Here is a 20,847-nt window from a genome sequence, read left to right on the forward strand (position 1 = left end):
GATTTCTTAGGTATTTAGCTTATCTATTCTACTTGTGGGTCCTTGACTTTTGATCTTCAGGAAATATTCCTAAGCAATAGGTAATACCTTTGCACTTAACTGAATATTTGTTGTGGCACAACTGTGCATAAAGTAAAATTAAAAACTGTTTTCAAAATTGCCCGAATTGACACTTCTGGAAACAAAACATCTTTTAATTGCTGACTGGTGATCACAAAAGAAATCCTGGAGATTAAATGTAGTGATGCATCAGTGAATCAAAGAGACATCAGCAAAAACATGTTTCAGGCAAAAGGCAAGGCAAGAAGAAGCAGCAAGGCTTACATAGTACAGTATGAATGGGCTTGTTTGCTCAGGGAGACAGAGTACAAATCCTTGCTTAGTCTGTGCAAAAAGATTTCATTTTTTTCAGAATTCTACCTCGATGTAATTTTTTTTTTTTTTTAATAGATGAGTTTTCATTTTTTAAAGAGTCACTGTAGGTCTCCTTTCATCTGGTAAAGTGTGTTTTGCTCAAACAGAATCTTGCATTGAAGGTAAAATACTTTCTTGGTCTGTGTCACCGCTCCTGTTCAAAATAAGCAGTACAGCAATCTAATTTTTTGTCAGCATTTCATTGTAGGCCTTAAGGACAGCTGACCACGCATATTTTTAAGTGAAGCAAAACAAAACAAAAAGTGAGGGGTCCTTAAACAAACATAATTCTACTTCTGTTGGCATTTGCATTTTGATTGTATCAAACTATATTTAATTGTTGTTTTTATTTTTCAGAAGTATCGCAGTGTGTCAGTGGGGGCTGAAGAATATATTTATGAACAAACAAGGTATGGCATAAGCTTTGAAATGTGTTGACTGGCATCACGTAGGAATGTACAGAGGAGAGGCTGCCTGTTTCCACTTCCCACCCTCTCTTTCATCACCCTGGGGCACCTACAGGGCTCCCTTGATGCTTCCCAGCATCACTCTCCCCTTCGTCTCCTGCGCATGTTAGCTTTCATATCTGACCAGTTTATATGCTCATCAGTTATCTTCCCTCAGCATTGTTTTAACTTAGTAACTCCTCTGAAGCCCCCCCGGAGATATGCGAGATTAAAACTGTTAAGAGAGGTCCCACAGGTAGCAGAGCACAGCTTTGACAGCCAGGTCATGGAAAAATCTTCTCCACCTTTCAGGATGGCAGGGTGCACAAGTCAGATGTCCAGGATGGTTGAACTGGCTCCACCAACCTTATGGAATTCCCATCTTCATTTTTGCCTTCTGTTTTCTAGTTGCTCCTGGCACGTTTTCTGGGAAACTGTCTGTCTTTTTACACTGCTTGTTGTGGTACTTCATGTTTACCTATAAAATAATACAAACGAAGTATCTATTACAAACCATGTAAAAAACGCTAAGAATCCCAAAAAGTTTTTTAGAATGTTTCAAAAATTGAAGTTTAAAATTAATAGTGTCCTCCCTAAGCACAGAAAAATGCATGCGTAGAATGGGCAAACACTGCAGAGTCACTTCAACTAATAAGGACTATGATCAGTAAAGTTCATAAGCTGACGCTTCATTTCATGCTTGTGAATAGCTCTGTCTGTATCTGAGAGATTACTCTCACTTTGGAAACAGGAACATGCCTACATATTTTTCCTGGAGTAGGCATATGACTGCTCCTGTAGTGGAGGTTCCTTACAGCTTGATCTTTTTTCTGAGGAATATTAAAACAATCATTAACTGCAGTGAGCTCTGAAGTGAGTCATTATATAGGCAGTATATATGAAACATATTTAGCAAAGACTGCTCACTTGCTACTCCGGATATTTATAAAATTGAATCCTGAATCATCAGTATTGTTAAGAATTCTCAAACATTCTTTCGTACCATGGCCCAGGTCCATGTTAGAACAAAACCTTCAAATGCACACTAAGAAAAATGAAATACATCTTTCCTGGGAGTTACCTGGAAGTGATAGGTGCTCAGAAATGAAAACTTCAGATTGAAAAAAAGAAGCGGTGAATATGAAAGTAATTTGAAGCCTGATAGAAGATCCCTTAATGACTACACAGGGCTTTAGTTAAGACTCCTGGTGAGATTCAGAATAGTATAATCATTTGAGTGACTGCAATAAGTTTTAAGGGTAATAGTAATCCTCCTGCTATAGGGCACACTTTGATTGCCAGCTGGGATCAAGAAGAAAATTCCCAGGTGGTACCACACAGAGACTGCAAAATTGGCCAGGTGCAGTGTGTCTGGGATTTACATTTTTTGATGTCTTTCTGAAACATACAGAATGCCAGGAAACAGAAGACCAGACCGTGGCAGACTGGAGGCAGCTCTGTTAAGACACTGTGTGTCTGACTTTGATTCATCCTAAGCCCTTCTCAGCACACATCCTCGTTAGGGTTTCTGTCTGGTGGGAGGTTTTGAGGTGCATCTCCCAGGGCACTCAGTGTGCTTTGGTATGTGTCACACAGCAGTCTTGCAGCGTGCAACCTGCAGTCCCTTCGTGTGACACTAAGCCAGAGGATGTGCCCCCACCACTAATGATGGGCAGTCAATCCATAGGACAAGCATATATAGCAGGATGGGTGCTAGGTCTGCAGCACCGGTGGTTCTTGCTCTTCCAGTCCGCTCGGACAGGGGCGTACAGCTTGCCAGTGTCAACAGAGCCTCTGTTCCCCTTGCACAGAGGACAGAGGGACTACAGCAGTGCACACCATGGTGGGCATCAGCGGAGGGGATCACAGTCCCCTTCATGCCGCCTTCCCACTGCGCTCGAGAGCCTTCGTGTCGGCAGCAACTGTGTTGTTGGGAGGTGCTGGTACTGCCATCCGTGGTTTGGATAGGTATAGGTTAGTGTTTGCTTTTTACCTTAGTTTTGCTTTGATTTGTAACTTTTAAGCAACTAGAAAAATGATTGGATTTCCATTTATAAGCGAAGAAACACTTAGAAATTGTCTTCATTTGACTGAATGATTGATACTAAGCTAAATAATTGGTACTCAACTGTCTGAAACTTCTTCCTTTGGATGGAAAGACAGTGGATCAGGTTATTTTTTTTCTTCTACCTTCTTTTCAAGTGGGGATTTAAATGTTATTATTATTCATGCATTTTAGTGATTTTTTTTTTTTTCCCCATTGGATAGTTAAAAATGTTTTTGTCTTCCCCTTATTTCCATATTGCTATGGCAGTGTTATGATGATCCAGAGTATTTGCTTGAACTAGAAATTTTAGGGTACAACTGGTGTTTTGGACCAACATATTTGTTCTTTTGGTCCTAATTCAGCACTGCTTGAATACTTAGCTGAATTAGGACCTTTGTGAAAATGCTTCCCCTGTATCTCCAATTTGTGAGGACATCCTGCAAGTGACTCCTTGCATTAAGCTTCCTGTGGTGACCAAATGCAGTTTGACGAGAAGGTTTATTCTGCAAGGTTAACATTATTTTTCATTTAAGAGAATGTGAGGAGCTGCAGGCATATTTTTATTGGATTATTGTTCAAGTCCGTTGTTGGAGGAGGCAGCTGGAAGAGGATCTGCGAGAACTGTGTTCGGCTAACAGTTCACTAGTTAATGGAGCTTTAACTTTTCATGGTTTAAGAACTGCTTTAAAGGTGGAAAGTTCTCCTGTGAAGGGGAGGGTGTTTTCTAAAATCTAACTTCCAACACAAGAGCAAACTATCTTTTTCTCTAATTCTTGTCTTTTTCTAAAGGGAGGTTACTCGATTGCAGATACAACTAAATGTAGGTACTTCATTCTGTCTGATTAATTTTGAAAAGAAGGCTTGTAAAAACCTTGGCTGCATGTTGTCTTTAAACAAATGAACCTACTGTCCCTTCTGCTTGTATTCCTTTTCTCCAGCGTGCTGAAAGTAGCAGTTGGACTTTCCAGTCTGTGTCCATCTTTTGCAACCAGTTTTATTCTGAGTTTCAGCTTTTTTTGGTTTTGTTTTTGTTTTTTTTTTTTTTTTATTTCTCTTTCTGTGACACTTCTAAGTTTAAATATCTGTGGAGGTAGCTGATTTCCTGCAAATCATACTGAATTCCCCCCTGGTATTTGACACTCTCACTGTGGGGTACATAGTCCTGTACTTCATGATGGTTCTTTTCAGAGAAAGTAGAGATGTAGCCTTTGATGCAAGAGACTTACAGTCCAGATAGTTTTATGCTTGATTGTCAGATCTGATGAACTTGAAAAAAGAAAATGCATTTTTAAATACCTGTGTGATGTTTTCCTGGAATTTTATTATTAGTGTCTTATGCCTTGCTTATACAATGCATGAAATACATAATAAATGGGGACAAAGAGAAAAGGAGAAAGTGATATGGATTTTGTTGGTGTTTTTCTCCCTGTCTTTTCAGCAGCACTTTTCAGTATACGCTAGAAGCTACCAAATCTCTGCGTCAAAAGCAAGGGGAGGGGCCCATGACCTACTTGAACAAAGGACAGTTCTACGCCATCACCCTGAGCGAGACGGGTGACAACAAATGTTTCCGGCATCCCATCAGCAAAGTCAGGGTATAGTCCAATTTCTTTCCTAGAGGGGAAAGGAGTTCTGCAGATAAATGTAGTTGTGGTTGGTTGGTTTTTAATTATTTTTCTTCTTGTGAGAGAGGACAGAGCAAGCTTACTGTTATGCCCAATGTAAAGGTGTAAAGGTGGGAGAGTAATAATGATGGTGGTCTCAAATATTTCTGGGTCCATTTTTTTTGAAGTGTCATCTTACAAGTTAATTATGTACGTATCTGCTGCAGTTTATGGTTTGGCAGAATGGTAATTGCACAGATATTGCACTTGACGTTGGTGAACTTATCATTGCCATAATTAAAGAAAAAAATCAGAGGACTGCTACATCTACTATGTAAGTCCATTTCACTCACTCTTGCACTTCAGGGGCTGCTTTCTAGTGCATTTCAGATAAAATGTGAAGAGTTGAAGCCATACTTTGTGGCATAAATTTTAAACCACTCGCATCATGTAAGTGTGAGCTTTCACTTGATATTCACCCAGAAGTATGACCAAACAGATGATTTCCATCTTAGATTCCATGGGTAGAACTTGAGCTTGGGTATTCAGCAACATCTGCCTGGTGAACAGGCCTCCTGATTTGCCTGGTAACGTTTTTGAGTAAGCAAATCCTAACCCAGTGACCTTGGAATGAACAACAAGCCTCAAAGTTGCTGCCCTGCAAATTTCACCCTGAAGCTGGAAGGGCTGCATATGTATGAGGCTGCAGAAGAGTTTCCATCCAAATAAATGTACTCTAAAAACATAGTGACTTTAGTCGTAGGAACCAATGAAAGTCAACATGAGCAGTGAAGCAGACAACAACTATATGTTTCTATCATACATGAAGTTTAGGGAGACTCTTCAGAAAGAGAGGCAATGATTTGTAAACCTGAACGCAGTTAATTTTTAGCCTGGTTTCCTAAGGACATGACTGATGATGGTGTTTTGTTGTTGGCTGAAGCTGATGTAAGACTTCTATGCTGCTGAAAAGTCTCTCTCCCTGTCACCCACCCGTTCCTTCCCCCTTTGTGTTGCCAGCTCTAGCACTTATACAGCTGAAACAGGAGTCAGGAGCTCACTGGTCTGGCTGAAAACCAGTCCTCCTAAGTCTGATTCACTGCACAGCCAAATGAGTTTTGAAGCTGTGGCAGCAGAAGGGTGGACATTGTAAAGGAGAGATGAGACAATTTCTTTTGGAGGACCTACAGTTTACAGAAGATTGTGAAACCAAATGCAACCTTCATGATCGTGTTCTGTTTGCCAGGCCCCCAGCCAAATGACTGTTGAATTTACTGCCAATTCCATCCAAATCTGACAGGGGCAAGAGGTTTTGAAGGTATTAAACCTCTACAAGTTCCATGTAAATGCTTCATAGAGGAAAAAGATTAATGCTGTCCTTGGTGGAAAAGCTACAGTCTGCGCTGCCAGGTCTGGTTAGTGCATCAGCTGGTCAGCTAGCACATACCTGACGGCCAGCCAGTATGCATATGCATAACTCAGGACTCATCCACAGCGTGTACTGCCTTGTGCTCAATGCAGTAGCTAGACATGGAAGAAGCAGTGACGACGTTCGGCTTTTATAAGTGGAACGGAGGAGGTCAGAGAGCATGTGAAGGGTTATGGTGGTGAACATGAATCAGTCGTGATCCAGCTCCTCGGCTTCTGAAACAGCTTGTTGGTGTTTTATGAGCTTGGTGACTCAGGGTTAAAGAAAGAATGGAAACAAAAGAGGATATTTAAAAGTGATTTTTTTTTCCTCTTTGATTTCTTTTCACTTCAGTTTACCTAGTATGAGCATTTTTCATTGTTTTGTGTTTTTGTTTTGCTTGCCTACAGCAGGCCTTTTTTAAAAAGCCTTTGTTACTTATGTGAAGTTTTGCATAAAGTTTCAATGTGTTTCCTTTGAATCACATAGTTTAACAAAGGGAATTCAGAACTTGAACTGAAAAGCTCAGCAAATCACAGTAAATAGTCACACTGAGTTTGTCATTAAATACACGTATGCAAGAGTCCTGCTCCTGAGAAGGGTATCTGGACTATGTACGCTAAAACTGAAAACGTCCTGCCTTTAGCCAGTGAGCCTAAGCTTCGTAACAACATATCCCTTTACAGTGTAATGTCGTCTTCCAGAGTGACAAGGAATCTGAACTCCAACACTTGGACTGGACTTGGATCAGTATTGGAATTGGGGATCCTCTGATTTTGAAATGACCACTTTTTACTTAAGCCAACTTAGACTTCTTAAATCTAAGAATATGATTAAATTTTGTATGGACTATCAAGAATATAATCCCAGGCCCTGCATTATTTAGAACTACTTTTTTTCTGCCCTGAGATTTTAAATGCATTGCAATATTGGACTGGAATAAAAAACAGCCATCTTCTGCAACCCAAGTACTGGGGGAGGGTGGTGACTGGATCAGCATTAGAGGCATATGGGAGATTTTAATTTTTGTGTTTCTGACTGTTAATTACATGTTAACTAATGCAAATTCTGTTGATTTTCTTAGAGCGTGGTCATGGTTGTTTTCAGTGAGGATAAAAACAGAGATGAACAGCTGAAATACTGGAAATACTGGCATTCTCGGCAGCACACAGCTAAGCAGAGGGTCCTCGACATCGGTGAGTGTAAGAGGATCTCCAAATGTTTCAGGGAAGATTGCAGAATGTGGAAATCTCTGGTACCTTGCATAGGGACGTGGTGGGATACATTGGCAATGGCCGCAAGGCTTGTACCACAGTTTTTAGCAATGGCTCATCCCTGCTAGGACTGGGCTATGGGGTCTATGAAGCATGACGGAGATCATGCAGAAGGAATGGTCCTCAGTAGTCACAAAGAAGAGCTGCCCCTTGCATGCGTACTTAATGGTGTTCCACCTTCTGCTGCTGGGAAGTCGAGGTCTGCACCTCCTCAGGAGTGGTAGAGTGTTCGTTTCCTTTAGTTTTTTCAAAGGCTGATCCACTCTTTGATCCAGTAACAGTAGCAGCCCACATAACAGTTATGTTAGCTGATCTGATGTGTAAGTGCAGCCTGAGAGTGAAGATGCCATCATTATGGTGACTGCAAAGGAGCGCACAGGACTCCTGCGCCCCCAGTTTTTGAGTCTTCTCGGTGTCAGAGAGAAGTGAGGGAGAAGTGAGCTCTGGTGTGCTATCCTGAGAGACCTGTTTACCGTTCATCCCATCTAAGGTATTTACAAGCCCATTTCAGCCACAACTGCCCTATCCACATGCTTGGGAGATTTTAGCGGAGGAAGAACACGTACCTGCTGCCAAGGAGCCTGAAGTTGAAATCTGTGGGAGTGTCTAGACATCAAGCGCTTCTCCCCTCCCACGTGCAGTTTACACATGCAGCCATCTGCAGCAGATTCCAGTCAAAGGAGTCGGCGAGACCAAAGCAGACAAAGTCTATCTTGTTTTGACCGCCTGAGGGAACCAAACCATTGAATGGCAGGAATGAGAGGGGGCAGAGAGAAGGGAGAAAAAAAAGCAGGGTTACTTGGAGAGAGCACTGCAAGACTTCAGGGGTGATTGAACAGGGTGATCAGGGAATCGGTTCCTAAGTGGTCTTACTCGTGCCTTTTGACTTTCAAATGCTGCAGCCTCCACTGAGGCCAGCATTAGTTAAAGTCAAGTGTATTTGGTCAAAGCAGCTCTTTCTGAATCTCCTCTCTGCCTCTTGTCTTATCCTGATAGCTCTGACTGAACTGTTTCCCCAGCTTCTTTTTTTTTTTTGGCCTTTGGGGTAGTTAAGGCAGTAAAACCTCCACCCCAGACCAAATGACTCCTATCATGACACGTTAGAAGAGCAAGTATGCAACATCACAGCTATTTCTGAAGGCTGCCTGTTTTTTTGTGCTAGTCCCTACAAGCTTGCAGTGCTAACGCTCATGCCTTCGAAGGTATGTGCTGAGGAGCTTGTTCCATTGCAGTGCCAACACCCTCCAACTCCACCGCACTTGTGGTGTACTGGCACATTTCAGTCCCCTTACCCGAACGAGTCAGCTTATGATGCATATTCTGTAAAATGGCGCTCTGCAAAACAAGTGCTGTGCATGAGCTGTGTATTTATCTGTGTTAAAGTGAATGTCTTTTGTGTTTCCATTAGTTTGAGATTAAATAGGTCTGTGCTGACTTTTGAGGCACTCTGGCGTGTATTTTTTATTTGGACTGCAAACATGAGCAAAGCCTGGTGTAGTAAGACTTACTGATATAGCACTCCCTGTCAGATGTAAGAACTGTAAAGGCACAGTTCACCTTAGTGTTTTCAGAAGAAAGACCTAGATGTTGCTCAGTAGTGTTTTCTTGAGAACAGCTGAAATACGGCCTTAGCTCTTACCAAGTACCATAGTTCTGAAGTACATTTCATTTTCTTTGGGACTTACATTGTGGATATTGGGCTTATTACGGCAGAATGGCTCCCAGCTACATTTCCCATACAAGCATCAAGCTGCATTTAGCAAAGTCTTCCAGTTTTATCATCAGATGATCTAACTGAGCAACTTCATCTAAATTTGAAGTTGGCCCTGCTTTGAGTAGGAGTAGGGTAGGAGTTGAACCAGATAACCTCCAGGGGTCCCTTCCAAGCTAAATTATTGTGTAGCTCTATGAAGATTTCCCTTTACATTAAAAATTCACATACTTGAAGGGCTCCTGTAAAGGAATGCTGAATTAGCATCCAGGTCCCATGTAGTTAACAGAGAGAATTAGATGTCTATGAGGGAGGTTAGCAAATGCCAGGATACACCATGGAGAACCATTTAAACAGGCGGTGAGAGAAGCTTGCCAAGGACAGGGTTGTGTATCAGATTTGTCCCATCTTCAGGGCATGGTCTGCCAATCTGCTGGTAGCCCCACTTTTATTTTGGATTTCACTCCCAATTATCAACACTATTTAGAGGGTTAATGATGTATTAGGCTCCTCTAAAACTATCTGTGAATAGCCATAAATCTGTGTAACCTGTTCCATAGATGTTTATGATGATTAATATTATTTTACGTTAATGTTTGTAGCATATGTTTAACATCCGTGAAACCTTTTGAATTGTTTATGAATGCACTTTTAATCTAGAGCATGACTTGGTCCACAGCAGGCAGAGAATCAAATGAATTTGGGATGTTCCAATTCTGGGGTCCAGTTATTCAGCCCTCACATAGGGGTGACTACTCTGCTTGTGCTGCTTTCCCTGGTGGCACGGGTCTGTCTGCCTGCCTTCTGGCCTGCAGTTATATTCTGGAGGTCAGAGGAAATAGAGTGACTTGTTGCTGCACTCCAGACATGCAGGGGTCACTGCTTTAATTTGTTTTGTGTACTGGCTGGTGAACCTCCTGGGAGGAAGGATGGTTGAATGCATTAGATGCAGTACTGGGTCTGAAGATGTATTGATATTAATAGGACAAGCATGTACTTATATGTAAGCAAGTCCTCAGTGCTTCAGGAATAAACTCGAGGACTTGACACTTATTAAGCAAGAAGGAAAGGTGTTTTCCAGAATTTAGGCTATGTGCTGTTATAGATTTTTCTGAAGAAGGAGGGAGTCACTTTCACTGTTTTTAGCAGGAGTGAGGAAAAAAAAAGCTGACTTTTCCACAATGCTGTGCTGTGACATTGGATCACTAGCTTTTTCTTTTAAAATATTGTCAAATAAAGAATACAATACTAGATTGCAGCAAATATTGATTATTTAGAATCAGTACCATAATTTGACAAATACTGGAACAGGTTCAAACATGGACATAAAGAGTGGGTGTGGAAGCTTTAGATTGGGCTTATTTGTGCACCAGAGTCTTGCCCATATGTTTTTTGCAGGATAGTTTGTATTATTTATGTGCACAATACAAAACCCACTACAATAATATGTAATGCATGCAAATGACTAGTGTTTAGTGTTGAAATTTGCCATTGTTTAATATGCAGTTTACCCAACAAAAGAGGAAATAATTCCTATAGAGCCATTTTCTTGCGTATCGAAGAACTCTAATTTTCTATTTCTGGTAACTCACAGCAGGAGAAGAGGAAAAATAGTAGTCACACTAACAACTTTCAAATACCCTTGGATGTAAATGCTTTCTTAATCAACTGAGGATCCTTCTTTAATTATCTGTAAATTGAGGGGAATAGGATGTACTTCTGCTTTTAAACAGCATGTCACATAGACATTCCATGAGATTTGTGTACGGCAATTACGGAAGCTGAGGCATGTGTTGGGGGAAGGGAAGGGTTGGTGGGATACAAAGTTCTGACAGTCTTTTGGGAGAAAACATGTGTCTTTACAAGACATCTTGTTCATATCTTTCCAAAGTGCACCTACACAGCACGCCCATATGCAGCAGTCAGTTGCACTTTCTGGTGAATCATAAATTTAAGGGGTGGGTGGATGTGTGCACATGCATATTAAACTACTTCTGTGTCTTCTAATTCTTCTCATTTGCATTCCCACACTGAATTTAGATAGTGAAGCCAATGACTACAGTTAGAAAGGAGATCTGAGTTCATGACAGGAATGAAAAGCCTGCCAGCCCTCTCAAACACCATATTCACATCACCAAATATCTTGTGCTGTTCCTATGGTCAGAACAATCAATTTTTACTGTATCCAAAGTCATTCATGTATCCCAGGCACACAGTTTCACTTTCCCAGTGAAATGCCAATATCCCTGCATTTCAGATGAGAGAAAAGTATACTGATTGCACATCTCAAATGTTAAATAAATCTCCTTACAGCATTGGTTTTGTTATAAATTATTTTAAAACAATTATTACCTATAAATTATTTTTTTTGGACCAATAGTTTGTTTTCAGAAGGGCAAAGGAAATGAATATTGAAACCATTTGAGGGTCTTATTTATAGAATACAAACCCATCCTTTTTCTGTAAGTGATTACAAAGCTAAGAATCAGCATGCTTCTGAAGCGCAGATTTGGGCATATTTAGATCAAGATTGCTGCATGACGTAATCTCAGCCCTCTGGCACTGAGTCCAATTACAGCCATTACAGCCCTGGAGGGATTCTACGGAAATGTATATGTCCCAGAGAGAGTTGATGCATTTGCGTAAAGAATTTGGAAGTTCCTTTAATCAAGCAGATATTACCTCGTTACAAGCCTGGTCTTTCTCTTAATCTGTCATCAAAAAGAAGAAACTGTGTTAATCTGGCTGGCAAAGGGAGAGAAAAACTGGGCTTGTTCCTCTCTTCAATTATAAAGAAGACCTGAAAGTTGTCTGTCTTACATGGCTTGCCCTTACTGTTTTTTTGGGGGGGGGATGGTGGGGACTGGGGGCTGGGTCATCTTTGAAATTTAGACTTCCTCCCTCTTGCTTTGCATTCCTTCTGAAATGCTAGTTTACTGATAGTATTAACAGCCCTTTGGAAAGAAGTGAGAAGAGGGTGCAGATTTTGTAGTCAGACAATTTAAAAATACTTTATGTTTGTTTGTTTGTTTGCTATTTTAGTATCATACACACTTTGAAGAAAGGATCTTTGTGTTTTTGGTTCTTTGTTCTGTGGTTTTTTTGCTGGGTTTGGTTTTGGTTTGTTTTTTTTAATAGAGATCCAGCATCCAGTGCAGTAATTCCTGGGAAAGTTGAAACAGCTGGGCAAGGAATGTACACTACTGATTATTTCCTCCAATGATAGCTCTTAGGTTTTTAGAAAGCTTCTTTAGGATTTACCATAATGTCATTTATTTATGTTTCAATAGCTTTTAGTTAATTTTCCAGTTTTGGCCATTCTTTGGCCAAGCTAATGAATACACCCGCTCATTCCCACTACAGTCACACTGATTCCTTTTTGAGAGCAAGCATTAATTTGCAAGAACATTTGCTAGTGATGTACTATGCATAAGACTCAAGTTGCAGTATATTACCTCTTTGCAATTAAGCTTATTAATAATTCAACATAAACAATACAAGAGGTAGTTTTGATGCATTAGAGAACCCAGCTGAAAAAGCAAAGATGTATTACGAATTGTAAAGGAGAAAATTCAAACCTTTTTCATGAGTCTTTTGTTTGTTATTTCTTACAGCTGATTACAAGGAGAGTTTTAATACCATTGGGAATATTGAAGAAATCGCATTCAATGCTGTGTCCTTTACTTGGGATGTCAATGAGGAGGCAAAGGTGAGGAAAAGCTGTGCAGATGGTATCCCTTTATAAGTACCATCCATCCTTAGTCACTGTTCCACTTCTCTCCTTTTTAACAAATAAGAAGAAGGCTAGGTGGAGGTGAGAGAGCTCAGTCTCTGCAAAGCCAGGCAAACTGTGGTCTTTCACTGACCCCAGGGATTCTGGCCATCTGTAAAAGGCAAGATGGTATGTAACAGCTGTTGGGATGATATTGCATTCACACCTGTATCACTGACAAAGAGAGATGTACTTCTGAGGAAAGCCTGCAGGGCTCTCACAGTGTAATTTCTTAGTTGTGGCCTCTCAGTGATGCTCCATTTAAAATATGCCCAGCCTGAGAAACAGTAAAAGTTTTTTTTCCTACTTGCAAAGTCAGTGTAGGACACAAGATGAATGTTTTCTTTCTCTAAATTATCAGCTTCCTTTCTACATTATTAACATCTCCAATAATCAATATTCTGTAAAGTAGACTATGCCTTCCCTTGTGTTGGTGCCATTATTTTTTATAGTGTTACACAGACTGTCCTTGCAATTGGGAATGAATGTATTTTTGAGGACTGTTTTTGAGGTGTGATGCATTCATTCTTTCTTTCTTTCCTTTCTTGGTTGGTTTTTTTTTGTTGTTGGTTTTTTTTTTTAACAGTCAAGTACTCTCAAACATGGGGTTTTGCATTTGGGGATGTGACTGCTACAGTGGACCTATAAACCAGGACAGCAGTGCAGCTTAACAAGTTTCTTATAGATAAGTTTATCCAAAGGGTGGCAGAGTGTTTCAGCTGCACAGACTAGAGTAGGGGAAATTAAAAGCTGCCGGTAATTGTAAGAAGAAGTTGGCCCCTGGAAAGCAAACAACAAGGGAAATAGGCTGTGTAAAATGAGCAGGGGGTATTGCAGGACTCTTGGGGATGTAGAAATAATAAACAGCAAACGCTGTTGAGCTTAGCAAATCCTGATACTGTTTTCATGTTGAATACAAAACGCCCAATGTTCAAGTAACGCTAAGGATCTTGCACATACAGAGACATCTTCGTGCACGATTCCCCACTGCCTTTCTAACCGCATTAGAGAGATTGTATCGAGTGAGTGAGTCCTGTGAGAGATTGCATCAAGCATGGAGTGGTAGCATTAACATTCACTGTCCTTACTTCCTGACTGAAGGTGCTGAGGTTTGTAGTAACAGGGATTTTCATCTCTGCACATTTTAAAAGAGAGCGGTAAAGAAAAGACAATAGTTCTGAAAACCGCCTAGGTCTTTCAAAAGCTGGCCTTGGTAAACAGAGTTGTACTTGGCCCAGTTGCTAATGGTGCTATATTTACTCATGTAATGATTACATTCTCACTGCCCCAGATATTCCCCTATTACATCATTCCATTCCATAATACAGCAGTGTGTTGTCCTCTGCAGTCACAACAGATGACCACACAACAGTTGTGTGCATGGGATCATTATGCAAGCAAATACAGATTTGGGATCTCCAACATGATGGACTTTCCCAAGGACCTTTACAGAAGCACTACCAGGGCTACAGAGCATGACAGTCTCGTCCCACCGGCAACTACCATCCCCTTTGCCAGGGCTGGCAGTTCTTTAACACATTTGCATTTGCAGCTGCAAGCCAGACTTAGCAAGACACCATGTTGATCTAGCAGCAAGAAAGTCACATTCACTAACGTCAGGTGTTATCCTCGGCCATTTTGTTCTAATCTCGCACCATTCACATTGCTCTTGCTTTGGGTACCAGAACATTAACAACACAGGTCTCACAATGATCACTGGAAATACAACATAGTAAGATTTTAGAATAATGACTCTCTTATTGTTGCTGGATTAAAAAAGTGTCAGGAGTGAAATTTAAGAAAGCCGCTTGTATTTCTGCAGGAAGTAGTCATTAAAATGCAAATTGGCTTATTTATTTTGGGGAGTAGTTATCAAATATTTGATCGTTTAGGAGCTTGAACTGCTAATGTATTGATAAGAGTAAGAGGATTCATAACATGCTTTGGTATTGGGTTATCAAGCATAAATCAGGTTGTACCTGAAAGCTTATCACTGTGCTCTAAAGTGTTTTCCCTCCCCGCACATGTGTACGTGTACCCACATGCTTGCTCTTGTTGGAGAGTCTAATACAATAACCAGCTGCGCTGGGTCTGGGGATTCCCATAGGATGTTCCTGCAGTGTTTGAAAGCTGTGGACTCTGAGGCACGTCACTGAAGGCTGTGTTTTTTCTCCAGCAATTACCTCATCCAAGAGAGATGAAGAATTTCAAGGCCTAATTACAGAATGTCTTTTCTTAAGCTTTTTGAACGATGATCTTTCAACTGGCTCCATTGTTTCTGCTCAGTGTTGTTTTCCCTTTTCACCACAATTTCAAGATTAAAACTTAACCTCACAGGCACAAAGACCTTTCTCTTCCGAGTCAGACAAAAGCGGCACAGAGCAGTTCTTTCCAGGGCCTCTGAGATATGATGTGACGAAGCGCTCTACTGGCCCGGGGAGAAATAAAGAAAACAGACCGGGTGTTGGAAGTGCATGGTGGAGCGATCTTGAAAAATCAAACAGAAGAAGCAGAAATCACCTAACCAAAAATCACCTCATCAAATATCCCTGTCTCTCCTGGGAGACTAAATCCCACATCTAGGAAGACTTATCTGGAGCATCAGATTTCTCACTTTCCTGCTCCACCTGGAGGGCAGCTGATTTAAAGCCAGATTTCTCCTCCCACACGCAAGCAGAGCAGTACCCTCCTCCTGGAAGCCCGTCAGGGTGAGGGTATAACAGCGTGGGTGTGACAGCCAGAATCTGCCTGCTAACACTGAGCCTGCTAAAGGTTTGTCAGGCAGCATCTCGGTTGGATCTTATGTGGAAGAAACAGGCGTTCAGAGAGTACAGGCAGGGGCCTCTCTTTATCGCCTCAGTAACGCGAAGGGAACTGGGGTGCAGGCCCTAGCTCCCCACGCTCAGTCCCTCGTCTTCCGACTGCTGCTTGGCAGAACAAGCCAATGGAAGAGGGAATCTTGTACAGCTCGTGTTGAGCTGTGGAATAATCTCGCCATTGCTGTCCGTGGCCTAAGGGAACAGCAACAAAGTCAGAAACACCACTCCGCTAGTGTTTCCTCTGCTGTATCTGGTCGACAACAGCAGTCCCCTTGCCTTCTGGCAGAGCAGAGTTGGGCCTGGCGCATCCTTACTTTTTTCCAGAACAACATCCTTTTCTGCTGGGGTCGTTGTCTAGAGGTCACCATGGGGCTTGTGGTTCAGAGCAGGATACAGGGAAATGAGAGGAAGGGTCTACAGCCATGTCAAACTCTTCCTTATGCTTCCTTGAGACAAAAATACCGTGCAGTATTTAAGCAGACGTGGGAAGTGAGGGACACTTTTTGTACAATCCATCTTAATTTCACTCCCATAGTTACTTCTATCTATAAATATGCAACATTTATGGGCAAGGTGATTTGTTGGCTCCCTTTGGTTGAACCTGAATGCTATGTTTGGTATTTTTAAAGGAGCTCTTTAAAAAAAGGTGAGGAAACAAACAACAATTAACAAGAACTGGCTGACTTTTTAACGATCTTTTAAAAGTCTTTTTATGATGCGCTGGGAGGTAGGTAGTTGCCTTGCTGTTGCCCCACAGAAGATTTTGCTGCAGCCTCTGGCTGGTTGACAGGAGTTCTAATGGAGGCTTTTGAACAGAGAGCTCAGTTTCATTTTTGATAGACGTACATCTGCCTGCTTACAGCCTTACTGCTGAGAGAAGTTAGTTTGCAAGAAAGACAATTAAGAACCAGAACTCTTCTGGTTAAAGGAGAATATCTTTGTCATAAATCATACCAACTCTTTGAGATATGCCTTCTGTCGGATTAATACTTTGCTAATTTAAAATGGTTAGGATGATGTTACTTCTGAAATAATACATTAGTTGTATATTCTTATGGAAAGTACTTTTTAACCTTGAATTCAAAGGTGTGACTTAAGTGAACAGTTGCTAAAGAAAAATGCCACCTTAAAGCAGACAAAAACTACTTTTCAGTGGTATCAAGAAATTAGTGATTTCTGCTAAGCACTGCAACTTGGGCATGTGGTAAACAGACTTGTTGGTGGATATGTTATTCAGGCAGGTGCTGGCACATGCTTTTTGGTGTGTACAGTAGTTGTGTGCTGTGCAGTTGTTGTGTATACTTGCGTGCAATCATTGTCCTGCTATATTTAACTGAAATGTAGATCTTTAATCCAAAGCATGCTGAAGCTTCTGGGAACCTTTCCAGTTATTTAATGAGTTTTGGCATAGCCCATACAGTAATAAGCTTTTTTCAATGAGTGAGTGATTTGCAGGGTTAGGTTCTTAGATATTGTGGGCTGAAGTGAGCTATGATTCCAGTGGGTACAATGATAAAATCAAGCTTATAGAGCAACACAGTCTCTAGCAGTGATTTGTATTGTGACAATCCATATTTCTTTAACATTGTTAGTGATACTTCGGACAGGCTTTGACTAGTATAAGAATTATTTTGTTCTTAATTATTAATTTCCTTCCTAAGTTACATCAAATTTCATTTAATTAGGGGGGAAATTAATATTTTCTCTCAAAATTTAAAGGTTGGAGGAAAAGACACTTCATTTGGGAGAGTTAGTACCAGAAACAATGTAGGATTAAACTTGACAGCTGCTTTAAACCATGTCTGTGTGTGCAGGCATGCATATATGTATTTATGCCAGGCATGCACGCGCACATGTATATATTAAAGAAGAGTTAACCTGTGGTCGCAAATAATGTTGAAATTTCAGTCTATACAAATGGCTTGCTAAGTATGTATCTGGGATTCAAGGCAAATGGCATTTTTATGTAGTTGCTGGGGTGTGGTATGGTTTGAGGAAGCTTCAAAAGAGTAGTGTAAACATTTGGTGGAGACATTTGTATTGAAATAAAACAAAGGTCTTACCTTTGTAAGGGATTTATAAGGTAAATGGCTGGCAGGAGAAACTATAAAACTATACTTTTTGTGTATACGAGGAATGATGGGATTGATGTTAGTCATTTGAGAGACAAGCCATTTAACTCTTTGTTGCTACAGTCTGGAGGGATGAACCCTTTTAAAACAGGATTTTGTAAAGACCTGTCACCCAGGCGTAGATTCTATGTATTGTCAGTATTCAGTAGAGAAATTGCTTTAAGTGTCTGATTTTGTACTGTAACACACTCTTCCCTCCCTTCTGCCCTTGGCTCTTTCTGAGACGATGGGAGCCAGAAATGTAAATAGTAATAAAAGGCTTCTATTAGAAGTTTCGTAACTGTAGACCTTTAAAGTGTATAAGCTGAGAGACCGCAGCAGGAGTCATGTTGGCTGGATTAAATGATAAAAGGGGAAATGCATTTCTGAGCCTTGCTTTCTCCTAAGGCAGGTTACTGTGTTTGTGTCTTGTACAGCACTAATTATGCTGCAGTATTTAACAAACAGTCAGTAATTCACATAATAACAGCTACACTGTAGAGCAGCGCCTTCCCTGAAAGAGAGAGTGATTTTTCTAGACATGCTCTATAACAAACAGAAGAGTTGTCGTTATCTTAGGCCACTTTTGAAAGTTTCTCAGGCACCAAATGTTTCTCCAAATTAGTTTTGCATTGCCAATGGCATGCCTGAGCTGGAGACTAGATGGGTGGAACTCTGTCATTAATTGTTCTAATCTAAGATATGCTGACATTAAAAAAAAAGACATCACTATAACGACAACCCAAATGTGTTCCTGATAGCAAAACATTGCTAAAATCCAGTTTGCGCACGAAAAAAAAAGTTTGTAAATGAATTCAGGTACAGCCATAGTCACATCCATTAAAATAGTTCTAAGTCAAGTGTAGACAGGGGCCTGGGGACAAAAAAGCAGTGATGTCTACTCCCGCTGCTGTCATTTCTACTTAACTCTACATTTTCTAACCGTGTAACTCTACTATGCAAGAGACCAGAGCAAGGAGGATCTTAAACCTGGGTGTCTTCCAAGAGAGGTAGAGCAGGAGTTCATCTTTTCGTGGGGTTGTTTTGCTCGTTGTCTCATTGAGAGTGGGAGTACCTGCATTACGGACAGGAGCTGCAAAGGAGGGAAAGATGAAGGTTGTAAAGGGCAAAGCAGGCTGTGCTTGGATAGGTGGGTGAAATCATTGCTGCTCAGAGCAGGCTGCATTCCTCGGCCACTGCTTCGGGGAGGCAAAGGTTTCTGGTCAGAGCAGGGGCAGAGAGATGGGGACTGTGCAAAGAGTTCCCCAGGTCCTGTTCACCACAGCAGCCTCCTGCACCACAGTGTTAAAACTGGTGCAAATCTTCAGTCATGCAAGGAACCCCCCCCAAATCAACTCAAGTACAGAACTTACGTCCTCTTCTCCTTCCTTCTGCGCACACCCCGTGTTTTCCAAATCCAAAGTCAGTGTTGTGCTTTACAGGAAAGCTAACAGAAGATTGTGTGGAGACACAAACTTTTCCCAAAAATGAATGATCTGTGTTAATTCGAATCCATCTGTCTATCTGTGAGGTGCAAATGGTATGACAGAAAGTATAGTATACTTCATGCACATGAACATACAGTCATTGCTTCTCAGAGAGATCCTGATGTATTACAGTGTCAGGACAAGGATATTGAATCTTACAGCATCAATCTATTATTCATGCTGAATAATCTGTTATTGCTGTATGGGGACTCTTGAAATGATAAAGTCTGTCTTCCCCAGCCTCTCCTACTCTGCTTTGTGTTTCTGGAGACAGTGGAAGAGATGACACACAGTGTATGTAGCTGATTAAGGTGGAAGAAGATCTTTTTTTACTTCTCAGCAGAGTGTGCAGCAAAGGTGGTAGATGCACAAACTGCTGGGTAGACGCAAAGCCTGCACGTACCCTCTCACATTTTAACGTACAATTTGGAAAACTCCTGTGCAGAAGTATGGGCTAAAATGCAGCAAGACCAGATTCTGGTTTATGCCAGACCTGATTCCACTGCTGTGTGTTCACGCACACTTTAAAGCATTGCCCTGACACTGTAAAGGAGTCTCAAGGCAAATGAAAATTCAGGCTGTCATATTTCAAAGGCATATGCACCCGAATCCACACTTACCTTTGGAGCTGGAGAGACCAAGTTGTAATTTGAAACAGAAATAACACTATCAGCTTCAAAATCAGAGTTTCACCTAGGGCCCTTCCCTGCCTCCCTCCTCTGCCCGCAGTTAAAGTTCAACTATTTCATTTGTAAATGCAGCTCTGTGATACAATCAGAAGCAGAAATGCGGAGGGGCCATTAGCTCAGTCAGGCAAACAAGCTGCTCTAGGTCCATCGTAAAAAAAACCCGACTGTAATGTTAACTTCTGCCATTAGGGTGAAGTATCCCCCCAGCAGCCCTACCGGAGGCTGTCTTTATTCTCAGCTGCCTTTCTCTTAGGGATGTTGCATTCTGGTCACTCAAACTGTTTTTTTCCCCTGCTTGTGGATGGAGGAGGGGTTCCTTCATGCCCTCCCTTCCTGAACCCTTCCAGGGGACCCAGGGGTGAGGTGTGCATCAGGTCTGTTTGAGATCTCTTCCTTCCTGAGTGTGCTCTTTCTGCTGGAGCAGGTTTCACATCCTCCTGGTTCAGGAAATACGTACTGGCGGTTTTCTCTGTCCTTTTCCTTAGTTCACAGTTTTGGGGTTTTTTTGTTTGTTTGGGTTTTTGTTGTTGCTCTTTAAACTGGGGAAAAGTGAAAAGTAGAATCAGGTTAATACATAATTGGCCCAAATTACTATGTAATTAATGCACATATTCCTCACTGGGAAGAAAATTGGTTTTTTAATTCAGTTTCATCTCTCAAGTTTCATGCACTCTATCCTGACTGAAAGATATCAGTGATATTTCAGTTCACAATGCTTGCTTTGCATTAGAATAGTCCTCGGGACACTTGGTGGTGGGAAGCCCTTATCCCGGGTCCTGTACAAACACATGGCAGATGAGACACACCTTGTCCCATGGCACCAGTGGGGATTAGAGGGCAGGAGATGACTAGCGGCTATCAACAGACCTAAGTGGGTGTAGAAGGAAAGCACTGAGATGGATTTCTGAAGCAAAGGCAGGCAGGGGGCTTGCCAGGAACTGAAGGCAAAGTCAAGTCGTGTGGATGCTACATGGCAAAGGGGACTTTTGACAAGAGTTAGGGAGTAGTTTTGTAAATGTTTGAGAAACTCCTTCCCAGTTTGAAAGACAGGGTGAGAGCAGTTTT

The 20,847-nt window shown here is 41.3% G+C and overlaps 1 protein-coding gene across 4 annotated transcripts in view; it reads left to right on the forward strand.

Moving 5' to 3' along the window:
- Positions 1 to 20,847, forward strand: part of GRHL2 (grainyhead like transcription factor 2) — a 70,799-nt gene that overhangs the window by 21,123 nt on the left and 28,829 nt on the right. For 3 of the 4 annotated variants that reach the window (XM_052788183.1, XM_052788181.1, XM_052788184.1), the window contains exons 5-8: positions 772 to 824; positions 4,346 to 4,502; positions 7,004 to 7,115; positions 12,519 to 12,613. In XM_052788183.1, coding sequence (XP_052644143.1) covers positions 772 to 824; positions 4,346 to 4,502; positions 7,004 to 7,115; positions 12,519 to 12,613 — 417 coding nt within the window. The remainder of the gene's footprint in view (positions 1 to 771; positions 825 to 4,345; positions 4,503 to 7,003; positions 7,116 to 12,518; positions 12,614 to 20,847) is intronic. The other variant, XM_052788182.1, reaches the window with a different exon arrangement.

This window comes from Harpia harpyja, chromosome 5 (assembly GCF_026419915.1).
Source record: "Harpia harpyja isolate bHarHar1 chromosome 5, bHarHar1 primary haplotype, whole genome shotgun sequence".
NCBI classification, from domain to species: domain Eukaryota; kingdom Metazoa; phylum Chordata; class Aves; order Accipitriformes; family Accipitridae; genus Harpia; species Harpia harpyja.